Source organism: Populus trichocarpa, chromosome 8, assembly GCF_000002775.5.
Source record: "Populus trichocarpa isolate Nisqually-1 chromosome 8, P.trichocarpa_v4.1, whole genome shotgun sequence".
Lineage (NCBI taxonomy): Eukaryota > Viridiplantae > Streptophyta > Magnoliopsida > Malpighiales > Salicaceae > Populus > Populus trichocarpa.
Genome location: NC_037292.2, coordinates 936924 through 957171, shown reverse-complemented (window position 1 = coordinate 957171; position 20248 = coordinate 936924). Strand labels below are relative to the sequence as shown.

At 35.5% G+C, this 20248-nt stretch overlaps 5 protein-coding genes across 6 annotated transcripts; all 5 read right to left on the bottom strand.

The window, feature by feature from the left end:
- Positions 1-724: 724 nt before the first annotated feature.
- LOC18109807 (uncharacterized protein At2g38710) lies at positions 725-4610 on the bottom strand. The gene is made up of 5 exons (XM_024606462.2): positions 4289-4610; positions 2989-3108; positions 2347-2461; positions 1559-1652; positions 725-1231 (listed from the first exon to the last, which is right to left on the bottom strand). The coding sequence occupies exons 1-5, from the start codon at positions 4390-4392 to the stop codon at positions 1026-1028; spliced, it is 639 nt and encodes a 212-aa protein (XP_024462230.1). The 5' UTR covers positions 4393-4610; the 3' UTR covers positions 725-1025.
- A 1292-nt stretch (positions 4611-5902) lies between these two features.
- On the bottom strand, positions 5903-8746 carry LOC18109808 (uncharacterized). Its single transcript, XM_006388033.3, has 4 exons — positions 8583-8746; positions 8396-8485; positions 7182-7449; positions 5903-6542 (listed from the first exon to the last, which is right to left on the bottom strand). The coding sequence occupies exons 1-4, from the start codon at positions 8623-8625 to the stop codon at positions 6260-6262; spliced, it is 684 nt and encodes a 227-aa protein (XP_006388095.1). The 5' UTR covers positions 8626-8746; the 3' UTR covers positions 5903-6259.
- Positions 8747-11329: 2583 nt separating this feature from the next.
- On the bottom strand, positions 11330-12374 carry LOC7486897 (putative RING-H2 finger protein ATL71). The gene has a single exon (XM_024606790.2). It carries the CDS (start codon positions 12058-12060, stop codon positions 11527-11529), a length of 534 nt encoding a protein of 177 aa, XP_024462558.1. The 5' UTR covers positions 12061-12374; the 3' UTR covers positions 11330-11526.
- Positions 12375-14772: 2398 nt separating this feature from the next.
- Positions 14773-16338, bottom strand: LOC7486896 (uncharacterized). Its single transcript, XM_024607368.2, has 2 exons — positions 15361-16338; positions 14773-15236 (listed from the first exon to the last, which is right to left on the bottom strand). Exons 1-2 carry the CDS (start codon positions 15635-15637, stop codon positions 15076-15078), a joined length of 438 nt encoding a protein of 145 aa, XP_024463136.1. The 5' UTR covers positions 15638-16338; the 3' UTR covers positions 14773-15075.
- Positions 16339-16951: 613 nt separating this feature from the next.
- LOC7490890 (dnaJ protein homolog) lies at positions 16952-20141 on the bottom strand. Of its 2 annotated transcripts, none has more exons than XM_002310963.3 (7): positions 19917-20141; positions 19421-19591; positions 18878-19049; positions 18636-18777; positions 18240-18516; positions 17935-18133; positions 16952-17498 (listed from the first exon to the last, which is right to left on the bottom strand). In XM_002310963.3, exons 2-7 carry the CDS (start codon positions 19568-19570, stop codon positions 17176-17178), a joined length of 1263 nt encoding a protein of 420 aa, XP_002310999.1. In that variant the 5' UTR covers positions 19571-19591; positions 19917-20141; the 3' UTR covers positions 16952-17175. The 2 variants fall into 2 exon arrangements, with proteins under 2 accessions (XP_002310999.1, XP_052311038.1); XM_052455078.1 differs by lacking the exon at positions 19917-20141 and adding an exon at positions 19699-19855.
- Between the last annotated feature and the right edge of the window lie 107 nt (positions 20142-20248).

The following is a 20248-nucleotide window of genomic DNA, read 5'->3' as shown; positions in this document are numbered from 1 at the left end:
TTACACTCCCCATCATTCTTCATGGAAAATACATAGCGACTTCGTCCTCGCAAGTCAAATATAGTTAACTAATTAATAATATGCAAGTGGATAATCAGATGCAAACCCTTTGGTCCTTTTTTTTAATCCAAATTTCAATGTTATTCGATCGAGGTGTACTTCTGTTTCCATTCAAATTCTCCGAAGACCACTTGAGTTTCTGACATTCCGAAAGGTGGCTAGAGATAAGCGATTCATGGTAATGAGATCTGGATATTGTTAAATGGAGACGACTTGATCTTATCAGACAAAGAAGAAAGAAAAAAAGATGGTAAACGTTGGCCGGAAACCCTCGAGGCTGACTCTCGGCCTCGAGATCAGTTTTCTCCTTGTCGCGTTGCAAGATGAGGAAGTAACGTGGATTGTTTCCCAGAAGTGACAATGGCCATCTTTTCTTGATTTATTTTTAAATTTGCGTGTATCCAAAATCCAAAAGTAAAACCGCGTTTTATGATCTATCAAAGAAACAAGAGTAAAACCTTTTTTTTTTTCTTTTTCCAGCATTAGGTAAAAGTCAACGCTCAAATTTCACCACATGTAAATCATACGAGTAATGCATAGCTACAAATACACCTAACAGCATCCTGTATTCATTTTCTTTCTTTTAATTCCGATGCCAAATGCCATTCCATTGATCCTACCTGCTGCATGTAAGCCAAAGATGAAATTACGAAGAATTGCATGGTAAATGAACGTCCACTGGGATAAATTTAAGTTCTGTACAGCCTTATCAGAGAAGCTGCCGAACTGTGAAAGTCGTGTGATGAGCCACGGAGATTGAGTTCATCACCATAATGTGTGTTTATTGCTTCTTTGTTTCTTCAAAATCATATGAATTTGAAGAAAGAGAAGGACAATTCATAACAGTTACTGAAGGAATTTTGGTGGAACAAAAACAGATTTATTCCACCCCAATAGTCTGATTTTGAATTTTTTTTCTTCATGCCAAACAAACGTTTTCTTTTTAACCAAGCTTGTTGGATGAATCAATGGTTGACGTGCTTCACCCCATTAATAGACGGAGCTGCACCCCTGGTTTCCCTGACATATGAGACATAATCACTATAGGTCAAGGTAAATAATGTGCTTTGGTAACGAGTCACTCGTATAGACTTCCGAAGGATGTCTGTAATGTGGCCACTGAAGCCTGCTTTGCGCATCAGCGAGTCAATTGCCTCCTCTCTCGTCCAACCTGAAACCAAAAAGCCAAAATTATAAGCAGGTGTTTGACACAGAAAGCTTACATGTGCGGGTCGCGTGAGGCTTTATAGCGAATTAAATAAGAAAAATCTCCCATTCTAGTAAAAACAAAATCAGAGTAAATAACTCAATCTGTATGTCTTGGCCAATCTACCAGAATTAAATAAGAACACAATTGGCTAGGGTCACCATAAATATCAGGAATACGCATCCCCTTCCCCTTCCCCGTTCTCTTTCTCTGATTGCGTTGTCCACTTCTCTCGGATAACAAAAAACAACTCAATCAAGTTAACCGGCATGCAGTAAACAACCACTTTACCTTCATGGGCAGCCACTTCAGGCAAATAAGTGGCACTTCGTCTTGCATTGTTATTAGGGTCAGTAAACTCAATAACCAAACCATGCTTCCCAACCTGCAAGTCAGAATCACAAAATAAGTTGGAAAGGCAAGAAAATTGAAGAGGGTCACCGGATTCTGTTAAGTGTACAACTTGAAAGCATTTGCACAGAGAAACTTTGACGAGTTTCCATTCATTCCAGGTTAAAATTCATTTGAATAATCAAGCATTGCACCAGCAACACAGCTTATCAATCCTACCCATGGCTTGAGGAGTTGTGCCACGATGTGTCTTCTGAGCATCCAAACATGAGTGCACTCAAAAGTAGGTACATGGAGAGCTTCTTTTCACTACAACTTTCAAGGTCAACATCTACAATTTAGATTCTTTTTGTGAAATTCTTGATAAAAATTTAAACAAGAGTCATCACAGAAATGTATCTTTGAAATCTTATTTAAGGGAAATGGCATTTTTGGTAATCAATGACGGAGCAGGCCATTATGAAGTTATAACTGAAATTTAGCAGGTGGCAAGCTTTTTGTTTAGTTTGTCTTCTAATTTTTTAAATCTATGGGAGATACCTGTTAACAAAACATTAAGGTTCGGCATGTTAAAGCACAGCACGGTGTGAAGAGTTTTTTTGTCAGACTATATGAAATGGAAAACATGACTGAGTACTATACTATCCACAATAAAACTTGGTAATTTAGATATTAGAAAGTATCCTAACCCCAGTGTTCCAAAAACTCAAGCAAGTTAAAGCACACACCTCCCAATCAAGATAGTGGTTGGCAGTTTCATAATCAGTCAGAATGGAAACTGTGCATTCCAGAGTAGGCAATTCTTTAGCTTGTATGGGAGGGAATCTGCGGTCCCTCAAAGCACTGCAAGAAAGTAAAAACGAAAGTAGGTAGCCTCATTAATATTCCATAACAGACCAGAGTCACACCATGGGGAACAGCATAAGAAGGAGAATTAGATATAGCAAGAGAATGCATCTGTGGTAAACCATTTCATAAGTTTAAATAAATAAAAAGCAAGGTTGCAGGACCAAACTCTATAGAAATGTATTTAAATGGTTGAAGCATCTCCTAAGTTTTTTCTTTGGGGTGGGGAGGCATGGGAGCAATCATTGACTTCTTGACACCTGACAGTAAACAATTAAGATTTTTTTCCTCTCTACATGAATCCAAATCCATTTTCACATGCTCTAGGACTAGAATGTGATATAAGCAATTCCTAGCAATGGCAACTCAAAGGATAAGCAGGGCTAGATGTTTTGTAAAAGGAACAGAGTGGGTATGGGCCTGGAAGGGTATATGCTTTTTTTACATGAAGGGGGAGAGAGATCCATAATTCAACAGAAATATATATGACAACTACCTAATTTGGATATAAAACACAGCAATACCTTGTTAAAGCATAGTCCCGGAATCCAGTAATTATGTATTGAGCTTCCAAAGTTCCAATGCATCCACGTAAACAAGGCTCACCTCCATTGACAGCTTTCTTCCAAGTGACGAACAATGGGCTGAAACCGGAATACCACCATGTCAAATATGATCAGTTCTAGTGTGCATAACTGACAGCAAATACTTCTACACAGCACATTATCACTTTAATTCCACCTCTCAACAATTACAAAATTTTCTCAAAAATCATCTAAGACAGCATTCCCAACATGTATGAACTTGTTAAATATCATCTAACACTGAATTTCCATCAAGTAAAAACTTATTAAAAAATCAACACTTCTATGGAACCTCACAAAGAAGTGCCAAGTATTCAGAGAAACCATGACATGCTATCGTTAAGCAATAATGGCACAGCTGAGAGATTGTTCAAGCTGTCAACACAACATGAAAATCAACGAATCTCAAAATCTGAGCTGTCAATATTCACCCAATCCATGCAATTCAGCAAATTGCTGACTTGACAACTCAATCTTCACGGTAAATAATTGTCAAGAGACCAAGATTTCACACAACAGGTTAAAAACAACATAAGTTGCTGTCACCAAAAAACTGTAGAGATAAAACATAACAATGCAAAGGAGCAAAGATGGCATTCTGACAAAAACATGTTTAACTGAACTCCACTAAATAAAACAATTTGATACGGCTAGCTAAGTGAAATGTAGAATTTTGGAAAAGAAAAAAGTCGCTCTCTTTCACTGTTTCCCAGAGCATAAACAAAGAAATTTAAGCAAACTTAAAATTTGGCTCTGCATTTCACAATAAAAAGATCTAACATTTTTTCCTTTGGGACTTAGAACCATGATTTCTTAAAATACAGCACTTTTGTAAGGTGATTAATGGAAAAAATAATGAAAAAACGAAATAATGCAAGATTTAATGAACAAATCATTAAAAGATACGCATGCACAGCATCATCCATGGCAAGTACAGTGGAAAAAAAACAGATAACTACTCAAAAATCGAAACTTTGTGGTATTAACGAATCCAGAAAACATAAATAAAAATAAAACCCAATTAAACCTGCAAAGCACAAACAGAATTCCACGCAATCAAGCAGCTTTTCCACTCAATTCGATCCCCAAAAAAAAAGGCCCTATTTGATTCTAAAAAAAAACACTCAAAAGTAAACTAGCAGCCACAGAACAATCGAAATTCAAGAACCCACTTTAAATGCATGCGCGTAAACATATACGTGTATGTATAGATTGACGAAGAGAGTGAAGTAGAGATTACTGTTGGCCCTCGTCGAAAGCAGGAGGAGGAGCATCCTCAGAGTTGTAGTGAGCAACAAGAGTATCAAAGCAATATGCAGCCATTTCTCTATTTGCAGCCACCATGGTTTCTCCTTGCTTTCCTGCCTTCCACCAACTCTCTCTCTCTCTCTAAAAGTAACCAACCAAAAGAGCAAAAAAGAAATGATCTTTGATGGGGTAATACCAATAAATCAATGAAACAGAGATACACTTTTGGTTCCCTGTTATGATGATGGAGAGAGACAGGGAGAGAGACAGAAAGTATGAGATATTTTTTATTTTTTTTTCTCGTTCGGTGTATTGCTGTTTGGATATATAGACTAAGGTTTTCTTTGCCATGTTGAAATTCTTTTTATTTTATCCCCTCAGTTTTCCTTTAAGGCCTAAACTAAGTTTTCTTCACTAGTTTTTTTACTTTATTTTTGGATAGTTATGAAGTATTATTTAAATGCATTTGTTAATCTTTTCTTTTTTATTGAATTTATTTTTTTTTAAATGAAAATCTCATATTCAAATAAAAGTTACCGAGGAGTTATGTTTTATAAAAGTTATCAATTCACATGTTTTTGTTATAATGAATTATATAATAAGCTCCAGTTTAGTATTCCTTTACAAATTGGAGGTTGAGCAAATTTTTTTTTTTTTGTTTAAAATTAATTTATTTTTATTTTTAAATTATTTTAATGTGCTGATATAAAAAATAATTTTTAAAAAATAAAAAATTATTTTAATACATTTTCAAACGAAAAACACTTTAAAAAATAATTGTTATCACACTCTCAAACACCCTAAATCATAAATGTAAAAGTTTAAATCTTAAGGGCTATTATAGTAATTAAAGATATATGTTTTTTCTCCTTAATTTTATAAATTCCAAATCTAAAGATATTATTTATAAAAAATTATTAAATTAATTTGAATGCACTAAAATAATATATAAAAAAGGTGACTTTTTAAAAATAGGTTTGGGCAAACGAGTAGCTAAAAAAAACTTCTCATGTTTGAATAAAAGAGAGAACCAATATTATGCTTAAGTTTATAGCCTTGGCAACTTTTTTTTTTTTTTGGGAACCCACCTTGTCTTATAATTCTTTGAAGACTATAATCAAATTATTTTAATTTTTTTAAAAAAAAATTATAAAAATTAAAAAGCTAGTGATATTCTTAAACCTACTTGCACAACTAGAAGTGAGAAAGTGATTTTTCTTTGTCTTTTCTTTCTTAATCAAAATCTTGATTGTTTTGGGTGGAGATTAATTAAAGCCATCTATCACCTTGCGAAGGCGGAGGGCAGCTATAAATGACCGTTGGCTGTGTTGGTGATGCTGCTGAAACTTGTGGGGTTGCGGGTAGTCAACGTTCCGGCTCGTAGCATGAACAGTGAATCAGTGAAGAGCTCTTGTGGTCTGGTGTTAAACTAATAGAGGAAAATACTGAGAAAGAGAGAGATGAAGAGATCTTTCCATTTGGTATCTGCCTTTGCTTTTGGTCTCTCTCTTGCTTCTTTTCTTTGTGTTGAGTTGTTTCCATTTCAATATGCACGTAAATGTCAGGGGAAATCCAGATGTTTTTGGCTACGAGGTAGAGGAGGAGATTGAAGAAACCCCAGTTCTGTCTTTTTTATTCAAAGTAAATAAAGTTGTCTGCTTAAAGAAGCAGCATCTCAGAACTATCTTCTAAATACAGATCCACTGGAAAATAACTTCCGCGTGCCAAATTTTCACAGGGAAGAACAGAGATATAAAGTGAAGCATCGACATGCTCAGAGAGGAAATTCTAGGGTATGAGAGACCTATTCGAAAGCAGTAAATTGCCCCGTCTCTAACACAATAACATCACTTGATATCTTACATGAAGTTAACCTCAGAAATGTTAAAGTCAAAAGTAACAAACTGCCCCATCTCTATCATGAACTATTAAGAATGATAAAATATCCAGATGAATTGGATATTTAGTTTGAGTCAGAGTCGTGTCTCCTCCTCTCCTTGTCTTTCTGGCGTTTCCTCCTGTTGTCAGGATCGTGAGGATGGTGCTTCTCGCGCCTATCATGCTTTTCATGTTTCTTTTCCTTCTCCTCGTGCCTCCTCTTCTTTCGGCTGCTTCCATCCTCCTCTGGTCTATCTTCTTCAGAGTTTCCTGTTGATGGATCACGCGTAGCCACCTTGACTGGCTCAAGTGGAGCCTCCTTGGCAATAGATGGAAGAGTACTTGGGTCTTCCCAAGCCCGAGGTGCCCTGCAGCAAGAGGTTCAAACCAAACCAAAAGGAGAGGGAATTTAATAGCATGCTACTTACTGGTAAAATAGCCTCAATAAACCTACAGACTATTGCATGTATAGGCATATGTATCATGTCCAGCTGCTGCCCTCTAGTGCACCCAGGAGTGGAGAGACAGATAAAACAACATGTGATTCTTACAGTATCCTAACCACAAGCATGGGCGAACAATTCACAGGTGTACCGACCACTCACTGTTTCTATACAATAAAATATCTACTCTCCATGCTGTACACCAGTAAAAAATAACTAACAAACAACTAGAATAAACACAAGCAAGCAAGTTCCTCATAGGCCTTGCCCCTGATATCTTTCTACAATAGCACCTTTCGACCAATCCCCCCAACACCACACATACACAGAGATTAGAAATTCCACACAAGACGAGGATATGGCACCATCTTCATACCAAAAACATAAGCCACCGAATCTTGATGCATAACAAATTTCATGCAATACAAGGATATGGCACCATCTTCGGACAAAGAATAAAAATCACTGAATCTTGATGCACAAATATGCTATAGGACCAGTTTGAATCACACACATGTTGAAATAGTAACTACATGATGCATATATCATTAATCATTTAACTACCTTGAGAAACCAAGACCATCAACCCGTGCTGCTTTTGCATGCCCAGCCCCCAAGTCCTCTACTGTAGAACCTCGCTTAACAAGTTCTGAATACTCATGTTTATCAAGACGATTTCCTTGAGGTCGGCTTGAGCGCTTTGGAGCAAAACCAAGGGCCTCCCTCATGGCCTGTTCTTCCTCTTCCTTGATTCTCTGTATCTCTTCTTTTAAGGCATCTGCATTCGAACTCCTGGATTTTTTATCCCTGGCATACCAGTGTAAATCCTTTCCTGTAAAGACAATGACGGAAAGAAAAGGTTGAGAATTAATTATAGCATTTTTCAAATCTCCAAGCAATAGATAAAAGATAATGTCTGGAACTCTGAAAACTAAACAGAATGAGAACATCAGCTAATAAACTATTTTGACCATAACTAATCAACTAACTACTCAAGGCAGAGATCCTTTCACCATACTCCACGAATCAACGTATGAGGGGAAGAAAAGGCTGCACAATGCTGTATAATCCAAAATAAAATATTTGATAACAGAATAACTTAGGCCAAAAACTACTTTGCAAGCAACCAGTTAGCTGCTGAGATTTATATCCCTAGAAAATACTTTTTGTTCATTTACCCCTGAGACCATTAGGCAGCAACTATGAACATCAAAGAGTATAAAAAAGAAGCTCTGCGTTGCTATCCATATTACAGCACCACATCTTTCTCAAGACTCAACAACACTACTTAAAGTAGTGGATTTGAACACCAAACAGCGTAAACAAAAAAAAGAAAAGAAAAGCGATCCGCATTACACAAGTATCCAAAAGCAGACAGCCATGTCCATCTCAAGACCGAAACCCCACACACCTCAAGCGATCTACAGCACCACGCATGCTTGAATAGCTGCTATCATCCATTAGTTGACATTATTTAACGTTAAATAACAAAGACAAAAGCAGTTCAACATTATTCCAATCATAAAAAACATGCTGCATTGGAAAAACAAAGTCGCACTATTAATCACATTTAAGCTCTTCAATTTCCCAAACGAAATAATCTCACTTCAACTTCCCATTTATGCACTAAAATTTCATCTACAGATTCCGTTAAATAAGAATCCTTTATTTTTCCCTGGAAACAGTGAATTCTCAATAAACCCATTTACCCTTCACTATGCATCAAGAAGAGCAACAAGTAAGAGCTGTTCAGCAGAAGAAATTGAATAAGATATTACCTTTCTGCCATCTACCAACAGGTGCTTTGATACTGTGACCAAGATAATTCTCTCTGTGTTTATCGGCCTTGACATCATCCCAGCTAAATTCTGCACATCAACAACACCCCCTAGCGTTAATCTGACGCTGAAAACCAAAACCAATCAAAGTAAAGAAACCCCAAAGATAGGGAAGGATAGAGCTTACGATCTCGGCCGCCACGAACGCCGCCCCTGGTCGGATGATACATTATTTTATCTGTTTTTGATGGATGGAGGGGAAGCTGAGAGGAGGTGGAGAAGAAGAAGAAATCGAGCGGGATAAAATTGTGAATTCTGCAAGTATATATTTGCTGATGAAAAGCATAAGCTAGGGTGGTTGTACGAGTAATTCTGAAACAAATTATCAACCGGAATTAATATTTTAATTTTCTGAACTATAATAATTATATTTTGAAAAATCCCGGAATGAAATAATTTGAATTTCTTTTTTACCCCATGATTTTTTAAAACTAAAAATTAATTGTTATTTTTTTTATTTCAGATAATTTGGAATCCTTGAATGATTTTCTCTAAAATTATTTTAAAAAATATTTAACACTTTCATTTCTTAAAAAAATTTCAAAGAATTAGTTTAAAGATTTTGGATGATTTGATTTTTTCTCAATAATGATTATTTCTAACAATTTCAAGTCATTAAATCCAATTCATCAAATCAATTTAAAATCGGGTCCGTATAAAAAAATAGGCATTAAAAAAAATCAAAACTCAAGTTGAGTCAATAAGTCAACTTGCATAAAATCTAATTTGGTTTTTAAATTCTTTACAAAATAATATTATTTTAATTTTTTTTAAAAAGAAAACAAATATAGTTTTGAACTTTTGATCGAACCAAACCAATAAACCAGTGACGTGGTTAATTACTGTGATGAGAATAATGAATATAGCACAGCTTGGTAGGCTTGGTTTGGCAAAGCATAAAAAATGCTTTTCGGAGTGCAACCAGCAGCCCAAAAAACAAACGGGGCCTTAGTCCAAACCTTAATCAAAACAAGGGCCCAAAAAAAGTAGATGGGCCGGTGGCAAGCCCGCGGTTCTAAGAGAAACCTTTTCCTTGGAGAGGGGAGAGAGTGCTGTTAGGTAACATTGTATTTACTTGGACGGAGTGTTGGAATAGCCATAAAACACCTTTTGGATAACTCATCTATGATGTCTGAAGTGGACAGTCATTGTATTTACTTGAATCTAAAGTTTTGATAACCCTACACCGATGCAACACCTCGATCAGTTGGACGGCTAGGCGGGCCCGGTGCCGGTGCCCCACCTTGATCAGTTGGAGGAGCAGGCGGAGTAATCCAATTATCTTCAGATGATGAAGCAACTGTCTTGGTATCCAATGAGGTAATGTAAAAAATGCTCTCCCTTCTCCTCTTCTTCGCAGGATCCTGCCGTAGGAAGCACTCATAACCATGATTAGAGGTTCATAAAAAACTTTCTACTCTACCCCACGGATTTTAGGACAGGAGAAAATTCTTTCTGCTGGTCTTTTTCCTTTTTCTGGGCAGAGCACACCCTAAAACATCAAGGGTAGGATAAATGTGCTGAAATTGTGTTTCGGTATCGGTATGGATATAATTATAGAAATTTGGTGGCATTAAAGTTATGTTAAGTCCAGTTCTAGTAACATGGAATTGCTACGAGAGCAATCAGAATTACAATAATCAGTTCTTAGCAATTAGAACAATGCAGAAGAACATCACTAATTTATGATGATTTTGTAACTTATGATCAAATTAAACCACGTAACAACACAAATCACAAGTCCCACCTGAGCAAACTGTTCCCAAATTCCATGCCACATGTGATATCCCCAAAAAAATTCAGGATTTTGCCACAGGAAGAAGCCAAAAACAAAGTCTTTTTTCTTATCAAATCCAAAAACTAAGTCAGGAAGAGTTCAATGCAGACCACCAAAACGAAAAGTTCTTTGCGAAGTGTTCATATCGCAAGGATCTCAGAAATAGTCCAAACCAGTACCAGTTAATCAACAGTTCGGATTCTCTCTGGCAATTCTAGCGTTAGCAACAGAGAAACCATATAAATGTAATGGCACTTACCAGGGTTGACTACTTCCCCTGGTAGGAATTTTTTAGGAGCTGTCTGCCATCCAGATGAGTCAATAGACTTTAAGCTAAAGAGTGGCTCTGTAGGCGACAAGGTGAGCTCAACGGATAGGGCTTGAACCTAAGACCTCACTTCCTCTCATTTGGGAGAATATCACTAGGCTAAACATCTTTCGGTGGCCAGCTCAAAGTTTAATTAAAGATCAAGCACTTGAATAACTATATATCTTTCTGTTCAAGATCAGCTTCTACAGGACTTGATCTCGGTGACCAAAAGCTATCCCGAGTAACCATTAAAGACCGAAAAGGCCTCTACAGGACTATTAGCTAAGAAACTTGCGTTCAGTTATAGCTAAAAATTGATGTTGATATCTCAAATTCAATGTAGAAATCCTAACATGAAGCTCCTATGGATTCCATCTAGCTTGCAATAGTGGCCTCGTCGAGGCCAAGTTCAATTGCAAAGGAACCTCGGTCAGTGATGGAGCTGCTATCGGTGCTAAGAGTATGAATGGAAGGATTGTTATATGCCATGGATGCAGATATATGAGGCAACAGTTATGATTATGATCAGAAGTAGGACACCACAAGAAGTTCCAGTGGCTGATCACTGTGCTCAGTGGAGCTGTTCACGTTGGATCGAACAACTAAACCAATTCTGTGGGTAAGCCACACACCCTTTCAACATTGATGGAACAACATAGACATTTTGCGAAATTTAGCTACAGATTTCTCTGTGTACTTAAACTGATCTCAAACCAAGACCGACTGAGACGTCAGTGATTACTTTCCATTTCTGAAGGCGATGAACGAAATAATGAGTTCCAAGGAGTGAAATGAAGGACGGATAAACAATTACAATTGCATTTATATTGCATTCAAGCATCTATTGGCTCATGTGTTCTACAACACTAAGATTAAATCATCTCAATTAACATCAAGAGCTCTAATTAGCAACCGAACTTTGTACAGTTACAAAGATCCTAAAAAAAGTTCTGCAATCATCACAAATTTTAGTGAAAATTAACTCTAGTGCATTAACTGTACAAAAAATGCATCATACAACACTCTCCGGGGTGCCCTGGAAGCTGTTTCGGTGACATTGATTGGCGTTGGGACAGGCGAGTTTCGACATATTGGACAGGTAGGATGCAACTTCAACCATAGATCAATGCACTGTGCATGGAAAAGATGACCACACTCAGGTAACAGCCGTAGCAGGTCACTATCTTTATAGTCTTGCAAGCAAATTGAGCAACATGAAGTAGCTGCCAAATCATCACCCTTTTCAAGCTTTTCCTTTGCTTCAGAATAAAGAAGCTTTGGATAGGTATTGAGAGTGGCTTCGTTCAGACCTATTTCTATAATGACCGAGTCTTGACCATTTATGGACAAGGAGACATCATGAAGAGAATGGCCTGCAGGTATTGGCTTCCTGGAGCAGAAATAGGAAGCAAGAATAGCAATTGCAATTACTGAAAACACGCCAATTGGTATCCCAAAAGTGAGGGCACACTCACCAAAAGTTTGTGTACGAGTTTCTACAGGACTACTGCTATTCATCTTCTTGGAATGCTTGTACGGCTAGCAAGAAGTGTTTTTGTAAATGGGGTTGGTCTAGATTTGTTTGAAGTTAGATAGCTGCAACAGGTGGCTGGGAAGAATCAGGCAGTGTAGTTCTTCAAATTTCAAGCAAGAAGGTATATATGAGGGAGGAGGGAGGGAGGGAGGAAAATCTGAAGACTCAAATCATATTAATCCTGTAAAAAATCAAACCATTAATTTTCAATCGACGGCTTAGCCTTGAAACTGCGGCTAGCTGCTATCTAGTTTTCATTCTAAAACTGGTGCCTTGTTTCTGTGGTGACCTTTCAACGTTATTTTATCTCAAGCCCCTTGTCATCCACTTCTTGAATATATTAAATAAATATTGCAAGGATACTTTGGCACGAAACAAAGAAAAAACTTTGAACCTTACAAAAAAGATCTAGCTATACAACAATATAGTAGTATAAAGTTAATGTTATTAAATTCGAATCCCACAATAATAAAGCAAGCTATTAAGTCACAAATTCAATTAATAGGTTATTATACTATAATACAAATATATTTTATATTTATATTATAAATATAACCTATGCTATATTAAAAATGATTTAAGCGTGTTTGGTAGTGTGGTTGCGATTGCTTTTCAAAGTATTTTTCACTTAGAAATGTATCAAAATAATATATTTTTTTATTTTTTAAAAATTATTTTTGACATTAGCGCATCAAAATATCTAAAAACACCAAAAAAAATTAAATTTTTTCAAAAATATTTTTGAAACGCAAAAACAAATATAATCTTAGAGAAAATAAATAATTTTAGAAGGTGGAGCTACCAGCTAAGCTAAGGTAGTAAATTCTTAACTCGCTGGTTAAACCATTTAGATTTTATTAGATTCGAATTGATTTGATAAAGTTTGATCGAATCTCTTTGTAAGTTCGGATCTTTAAAGTCAATATGGACTAATTAGATTATCTGTTACTAAATTTCTAATCAAACCAACTAGTTCAATTTAGGTTTAATAACAATTATTTATTTGATGTGCGCTTCGTTGTAAGTCAGATAAATTTTTTGAAAAAAAAATATACAAGCTTTTTAAATGTTTTTTTTTAAATATAATTATAAATCAAAAGGTTTATGCAAGCATTTAATTAAATATATCGAGAATCATTTGTATCAATAAATATAAAAAACAAAGTGTTAACGCGTTTATTCAATTCGTTTGATGCATGTCAAATAATTGTTTTTTTCTAACGTAAAAGAATAAATATGGAAGTGTTATTATCATGTTTTTTGATATTGAAAAAACAATATAACCGTGAATCAAGTCAATGCTTACATATCATGAAATATAATAAAAATTATTTGTATTAATAAAAACATGTAAGATCTTAAACTAATTTTTAATATAGCAGAAAAATAGAATAATATTGTAATTGCTATAGTGAAACAATATTTCTTTAATCTTTGTATAATAATTTTTTCAAATAAACGATACCACATATATAGAGAGAAAAATATTAAAAAAACTTATTTTAAAAAAAATTAAAAATAATTGATAAAATTCACAATTATATAATTTCTTCGCAAGAAAACATCATTTTCTTTTATTATATTATTATTATTATTATATGTGTAATGTTCTTTTCTCTTGCCATCTGACGCAATGAATGGTAAGTGTCCGTAGAAATATTTGCCTTTGTGTCTATAACACTCAACTTGTGATGAAAAAGAAATTTAATGTAATTAACTAGTTAGTTGGTTTTTTAAACAATAAAAGAAATTTAAAACTATGAAATTAATGTAATTAACTTAGCTAGAATGAGATTTGGTGTAGATAATGTACTTAATTTCGACCTTATCCTAGAAATCAAAGGAAAATATCCTCGTAAACACGCACATTTATTGTGTATATAACCCTCATCTGGATTTGCCTTTGGTATTAATTAAGAGTGATCCATCCCATCCTTTGTTAGTTTTTTATTTTTCAAATCTAAATAAATTAGCTTCATGCATAATTAAGGAAATATATTCCCTTCCTTGACTTTTAGAATTCAAATTATATATAAAAAATATTATTTTTTAAATATATATATATATATATATACTGGTTCGATGTAAGAGATGACGTCCTTTTAAAATTATTAGAAATACTAACACAAATTAATCCAAAAATATCTCTTAACATGTATTTACTTGCTTCACCGGGTTGACTTTGACAAAAAAAATGCTATTGACTTTGTTTTTGGCCGTCTAGGTTCTTGATTACTGGCTGGCTAGCTAGCCCTACATTTCCTCGAGTCTGCACTTGGACAGGCAAGCAAGCTAGACATGATTGTGTTTCATTTCATTCGACTGCATGAGATTCCTACACGGTTGCTAATAGATTCATGTTAGAACCTCTACTGCGTTGTAGAGATTCCTGAGAGGAACTTTCTGGAAATTCTACACCACTTTTCTTCCATGTAAGAATGTCTACAAACGCTAGGAAATCTCAGGTTGACCTTACTGGAAAATAGAAAAAGAAACAATGTCAATCTCTCATTGCTGCCTGTAGATTCTCCATGATTTGTCTCTAAAATTAATCTCATGTATTGATTCATATTATTGACATGGATTCAAGCTACAAATTAATTAATAATAAATTGAAACAGTTTAGCTTTTAAAAAATAAATTTATTTTAATTCAAAAATAACCATACAGCTAATAATAATATATATATTACATGATTCTAAGAATTAATGAGATCTTGTTACTCTTATAAAAATCAACAACATATTATATATTTACAGAGGGACTTCTTGACTCATAGAAATTCTCTTTAAAACTCTCAAAAAAAATTAACACTGTTCATTCAATAAAACTAAATCTATCTGCTTATCACTGATCACATGTTTGACACTTATACTTGCATCTTGCTAGCATTGCTTATTCTTCCTCACACACTCTCCACTTGTATCCAATATTCTTCTTGTTTGATAAAGTACCGTACTTGCTTAAGAACCCTCGCGCACACAGCCAATGATGCTAGTTCAGCAAGAGGCTCTCTTCTGGCATATACAGCGGACATGTAGGATGCTACGTACTTTAACCAACAGTCTACTCACAGCCAGTGATGCTACTTCAGCGGGAGGATTCAGGGAGAGGAGTGGGCGCCAGCGATTTCCGGCACAGCGGACATGTAGAATGCTGCCTTAACCAACAGTCCACACATTTGAGATGAAAAACATGACCACAGTCAGGTAACAACCTTAGCATGTCACTATCCTTATAGTCCCCCAAGCATATAGGGCAACAAAAGGGTTGTGAATCATTACCCTTGTGTTGTAACTTTGCTTGTGAATAAAGCAACTTGTAGTAGCTTGCAAGAGTGGCTTCGTTGAGCCCAATATCTATTACAACGGAGCCTTGGCTGGCGATGGAGCTGCCTTGGTTGGTAACTGGGTAAGATGGAGCTGGTTCTTGGACACCGCTGGAGCAAAAATATGCTACAATAAGTATTGTCATGATCAAAATTAGGATACCTAAAGCCATTCCCATAGCATATCCACTAGTGGCATGAAATGTGTGGTTGTAGTCGGTGGAGCTGTTCATGTTTCCTGAACTATTCAACCGTGTTTGATTTGATCAATTATATATGAATATATATATATACACAGATGAGAGGGAGGGGATAAAGAGTTTAAGAGGGGGGGAAACAAAGAGATAGACAAGTTATGGTCAGACAACCTTTAGGAACAACCTGCAGATTGTTTGATAGTATTCAAGTTGTGGAGTTTTAGTTGTTAACGTTTCTGTCACTCTCATGGCATTCTTAGCGATCATTATCCTTTCACAGACAAATTTCAATGTCCGGTTTTTTTTCAGTGTGGGTTATTTTTCCACAAGCATACAAACAGCGCCACAAGGCTAACACCCAACTGAAACAACAGGCCTAGCCACGGCGGCTATTGCAAATCACCAAGGATGAAGGCTAGTGAGTATCCTAAACGAATAGGTCAAGGAAAGCGGCAACAAAGGAGACCCGCAAGTGAAGAATACAGTGGGGGCGTGAGGTGACCCGTCAAGGGATTTACCTGTTTATTACTTGTATATTAAAATCGTGTGGGATTTTCACTATGTATTTGTCCCATGTAAAATTTTATTTTTTTAGTTTAGTTCTTGAATTTTATTTTTAAGCGATAAGTTCTACTTGAAGAAAAATTAATTTTAAACAATCTATAATTTTGTTTGTCAAATTATGTTTTAAAAAATAAAAAAATATTTATTTTCAGATAATTTTTTAATATGTATAGCTTTACATGTTATTTTTTTTAATTTTATTTTATAAAATAAATTTAATATTTTATTTTTAAATATTAAATATATCTTAATTTATATTTGTTTCCAAGTATTGTTTTTAAATATTAAATATATCTTAATTTATATTAATAATTTTTTATTTATTTATTAACATGCATAATTATTTGTTTGATTATATATATATAATTTTAATTTGTTATAATTATTTAAACTCAAAAATATTTTAAAATAATATATAATTTTTTATGAAAAAAAAAATAACCAGCGATTCAACACAAGTCATGTAGCTAATATAACAAATTATTTTTTAAAATATTTTTTTCATTTAAAAATACATTAAAATATAATATTTAACACATCAAAATAATTTTAAAAAATAAATGAATTATTAAAAAAACTAAAAATTTTCAAATAAATCTTTAGAAACGAAAAATAAAAAACTGAAATTACTTGTCAATGTATTTTTTTCATTTAAAAATATAATAAAGTAATTTTTTTATTTTTTAAAATTTATTTTTAATAGTAACATATCTAAACAATACCCCCCCCAACTACATATCAACGTTGTTGAATTCGAAGTTATCTATGGCCGATCCAAAAACAAGATACATGGCAAACTATATATTCGAAATTCAAGTAAAATTACACCGAAATGAAATTGAAGTACCTGTTCTTGGAGATCTTTCAAAGGTTCAAACACTAAGCAATTATCAGTCTCTGCGAACATAAATATTCATACAAGAAACTAGGTAGTCTAAATAATTGTCTAAATAATTTGTTGTCAAATCACATTCAGTTCTCTTAAATCACTGTCATCCCTATTTCAGTGATTATTGCTGAGCACATTGCACCCTCTGGGCACCACCAGGCATTTCATCATCTTCATCATACGCTTCTTGGGCCTGTTGTTGCTGTTTCCTCCTCATCTCCTCCTCGATGTTCACATCATGTAAAGTAGTTTCCTCGCATTCATCAAGCTCCATGTCAGTCAGCTGAACAGAGGCTCGTGGAGGAAGCACAGCCTCCAAGGCCTTGCACTGATCAGTAGACAGGGAATCTGGGAAATCAACACTGAAATGAATGTAGAGTTTCCCTCTCATAAATGGCCTTTGGTACATTGGCATTCCTTCATCATTTATAGCCTTGAATTGATCTGGGACACAACCAAATAGGAGAGCCATAAATTACCAGGTATTAACAATTAGAATCCCAACTTTGAGGAACAAAATCACATAACAGCTCAAATCTTAAAATGTTCAGATGATCAATAAAAATAGGACTAGCCCTGCAACATTCTTTATAGCCAATACTACAAATAAATTCACCCAAAAATCCAGGAATTGGAGAGACAGAAGATCCAGAAATTTAGTTAGTGAGCTCGATGCAGATCGAGCAAAAGGATGTTTTCCATTTTAAAAAAAAATATAAAGACAGTGAAAGGGTTGTCTGTCTGTCCTGTGCAAGGAAAAAGAATTCAGAAAAGCACAGACATAGTCCACATCAGTACCATGTTATCAGCTGCGATGAATTCTCGATTGCCAAATCTAGTACTAACAACAAAGAAAACATGAAAGTGTTATGGCACTTACCAGGCTTGACTACTTCCCCAGGTTGAGATTTTATCAGGAGCTGCCTTCCATCCAAATGGGTCAAGACGAAATGGAAGCCACAGAGTGCCTCGGTAAGAGATAGGGTGTGCTCAACAAATAGGTCATCACCCTTTCTCTTAAACTTAGGGTGATCCTTTTGCTGGAGGACGAAGACGATGTCCCCTGTAACAGTGTCAGGCTGCACATAAAACACAGAACAATGAAAATGCACGCACTCGGGCAGGGTAGTAAAGGATATTAATCAAAAACAACAAAAGTGCCCATTCAAGAGTGGTGCGACTTACTGCCTCGTCAGCTTCTCCAGGGAACGTTATCCTCTGCCCATTTTGCATGCCCTTCTCAACAACTACTTCCAAAACTTTTTTCTCCTGGGCAACCTTTTCACCCTTGCATTGAGGGCAACGGTCCTTATCATTAATTGTCTCGCCCGTACCCTTGCATTCATTGCAGGGATGCTGCATTTGCTGAATCATAGAAGGACCAAGGTGTCTTATGGAGACCTTCATTCCAGAACCTTGGCAACCAGCACATTTTGATGATGCTCCGGACTTAGAACCTTTACTGCAAAATTTCACATGAAACAACCAATGTCAGCTGCAAAACGCACAAAAGAAAATAAAAAGAGAGAGAAAAATGCTCAGCATGCCACAACATGCAGCGCAGTCTATGCACACACTAACCCCTTGCACTTGGAGCAGATTACATTGCGTGAAAGAGAAAGCTTCTTGGATGTGCCATTATAAATGTCTTCAAAAGAAACTTTAAGGGGATGGATCACATCCTCGCCCCTCCTTTGCCTTCGGCCTCTGCTGCTACCACCACCTAGACAAAATAATTTGTTTAGGTCCAATGTGATCAAAAAGTTTTTCCAACTTTAGCGTGCTCTTGTGATTCAAACCAAAATATTAGTCAGAAAACTTACCACCGAACGGATTACCACCACCAAAGAAGGATTGGAAGATATCAAATGGATCATGGGCGCCGCTGCCGCCGCCGCCCATTCCTTCCTTGAGGGCATCCTCTCCATACTGATCATATATCTCACGTTTCTCAGGGTCACTCAGAACCTCATATGCTTGTGCCAACTCCTTGAACTACAAGGCACAAGTACAATTACAATGACTTGAAAACAAAAAATCAAATAACAGTACTCTCCAAGTTATACTTCAACGTTATAAATGATTTGTTAATGCTTAACACAAATTCCATTAGAAACCATATAATGTAAGCTATTGGCTGATATCAAACTGTCCAAAGATCAAGTGCTTTATAAGCCTAAGAACAATAGATTATAAAGCAAATCACAACCCAATTTCATATAAGCATTGTCTACAACCATAATGACCCAATAAGACGCTTGATCTGCTGTCAATCTGGCCAAATTAAAACTCACAGTCAACAGGAACCAAAACCACCCGAATACAACCACAAGCAACCCTTCAAGAATTTAATAGAAAAGATATACCTTTTCAGGATCACCGCCCTTGTCAGGATGGTTCTTGATAGCTGCTTTCCTATAAGCCTTCTTTAGATCATCCTGTGAAGCACTCTTTGAGACTCCAAGAACCTCATAGTACTTGGTGTTGTCGCTTTTCTTTGGTGCTCTCCCAAACATTTTTTTATATCAATTAAAATCCTGCATGACCAACAAAACCCATCAAGATCAATGTGATAAACACACAAAAATCAAGAATCTGGACAAAATAGCAAGAAAGGAAACTTTTTTGAAAAAATAACAAGTACCCAGAATCAAAATCAAGATCCAGAATCCAGTAATACTATAACGATTGAATCTTTCTAAAATAATAACAAGTGCCCAGATGCAGAATCAAGGCCGAGAAGCTAAGACACTGTAAAGATCGAATCTATGCGAGAAATAAAAACAACCCATATGCAAAGTTAAGATCGAGAAACTAGAAATAATATAAAGATTGAAACTTTTGGAAGAAAAAATAACGTACAGATGGTTAGATTATTTTATCACGGAGAGCAACAAGAGAGACGGCGAGACAGAGAGAGGGGTTGAGCGTATGTCAGATCTGTGTATTTAAGGGAAAGAAAGAATGGACGGTGGAGATTTGATTGGTGGGAGGGGTAGATAGTAGAAATATATTATTCTTGTTGTTATTGAGTATTCCTATAATATTGTTTCTGATTTTTTGGTTTTGGGGATTTAAAAGGGACTGAGAGGAGGTGGACATGGAAGGATCTAGAATTCTCTTGAAGGTTTTCTCGGGTATATGGTGAATTTGGGTCAATGATCTGGTCCACACCTTGTTCTGATTGTTCACCT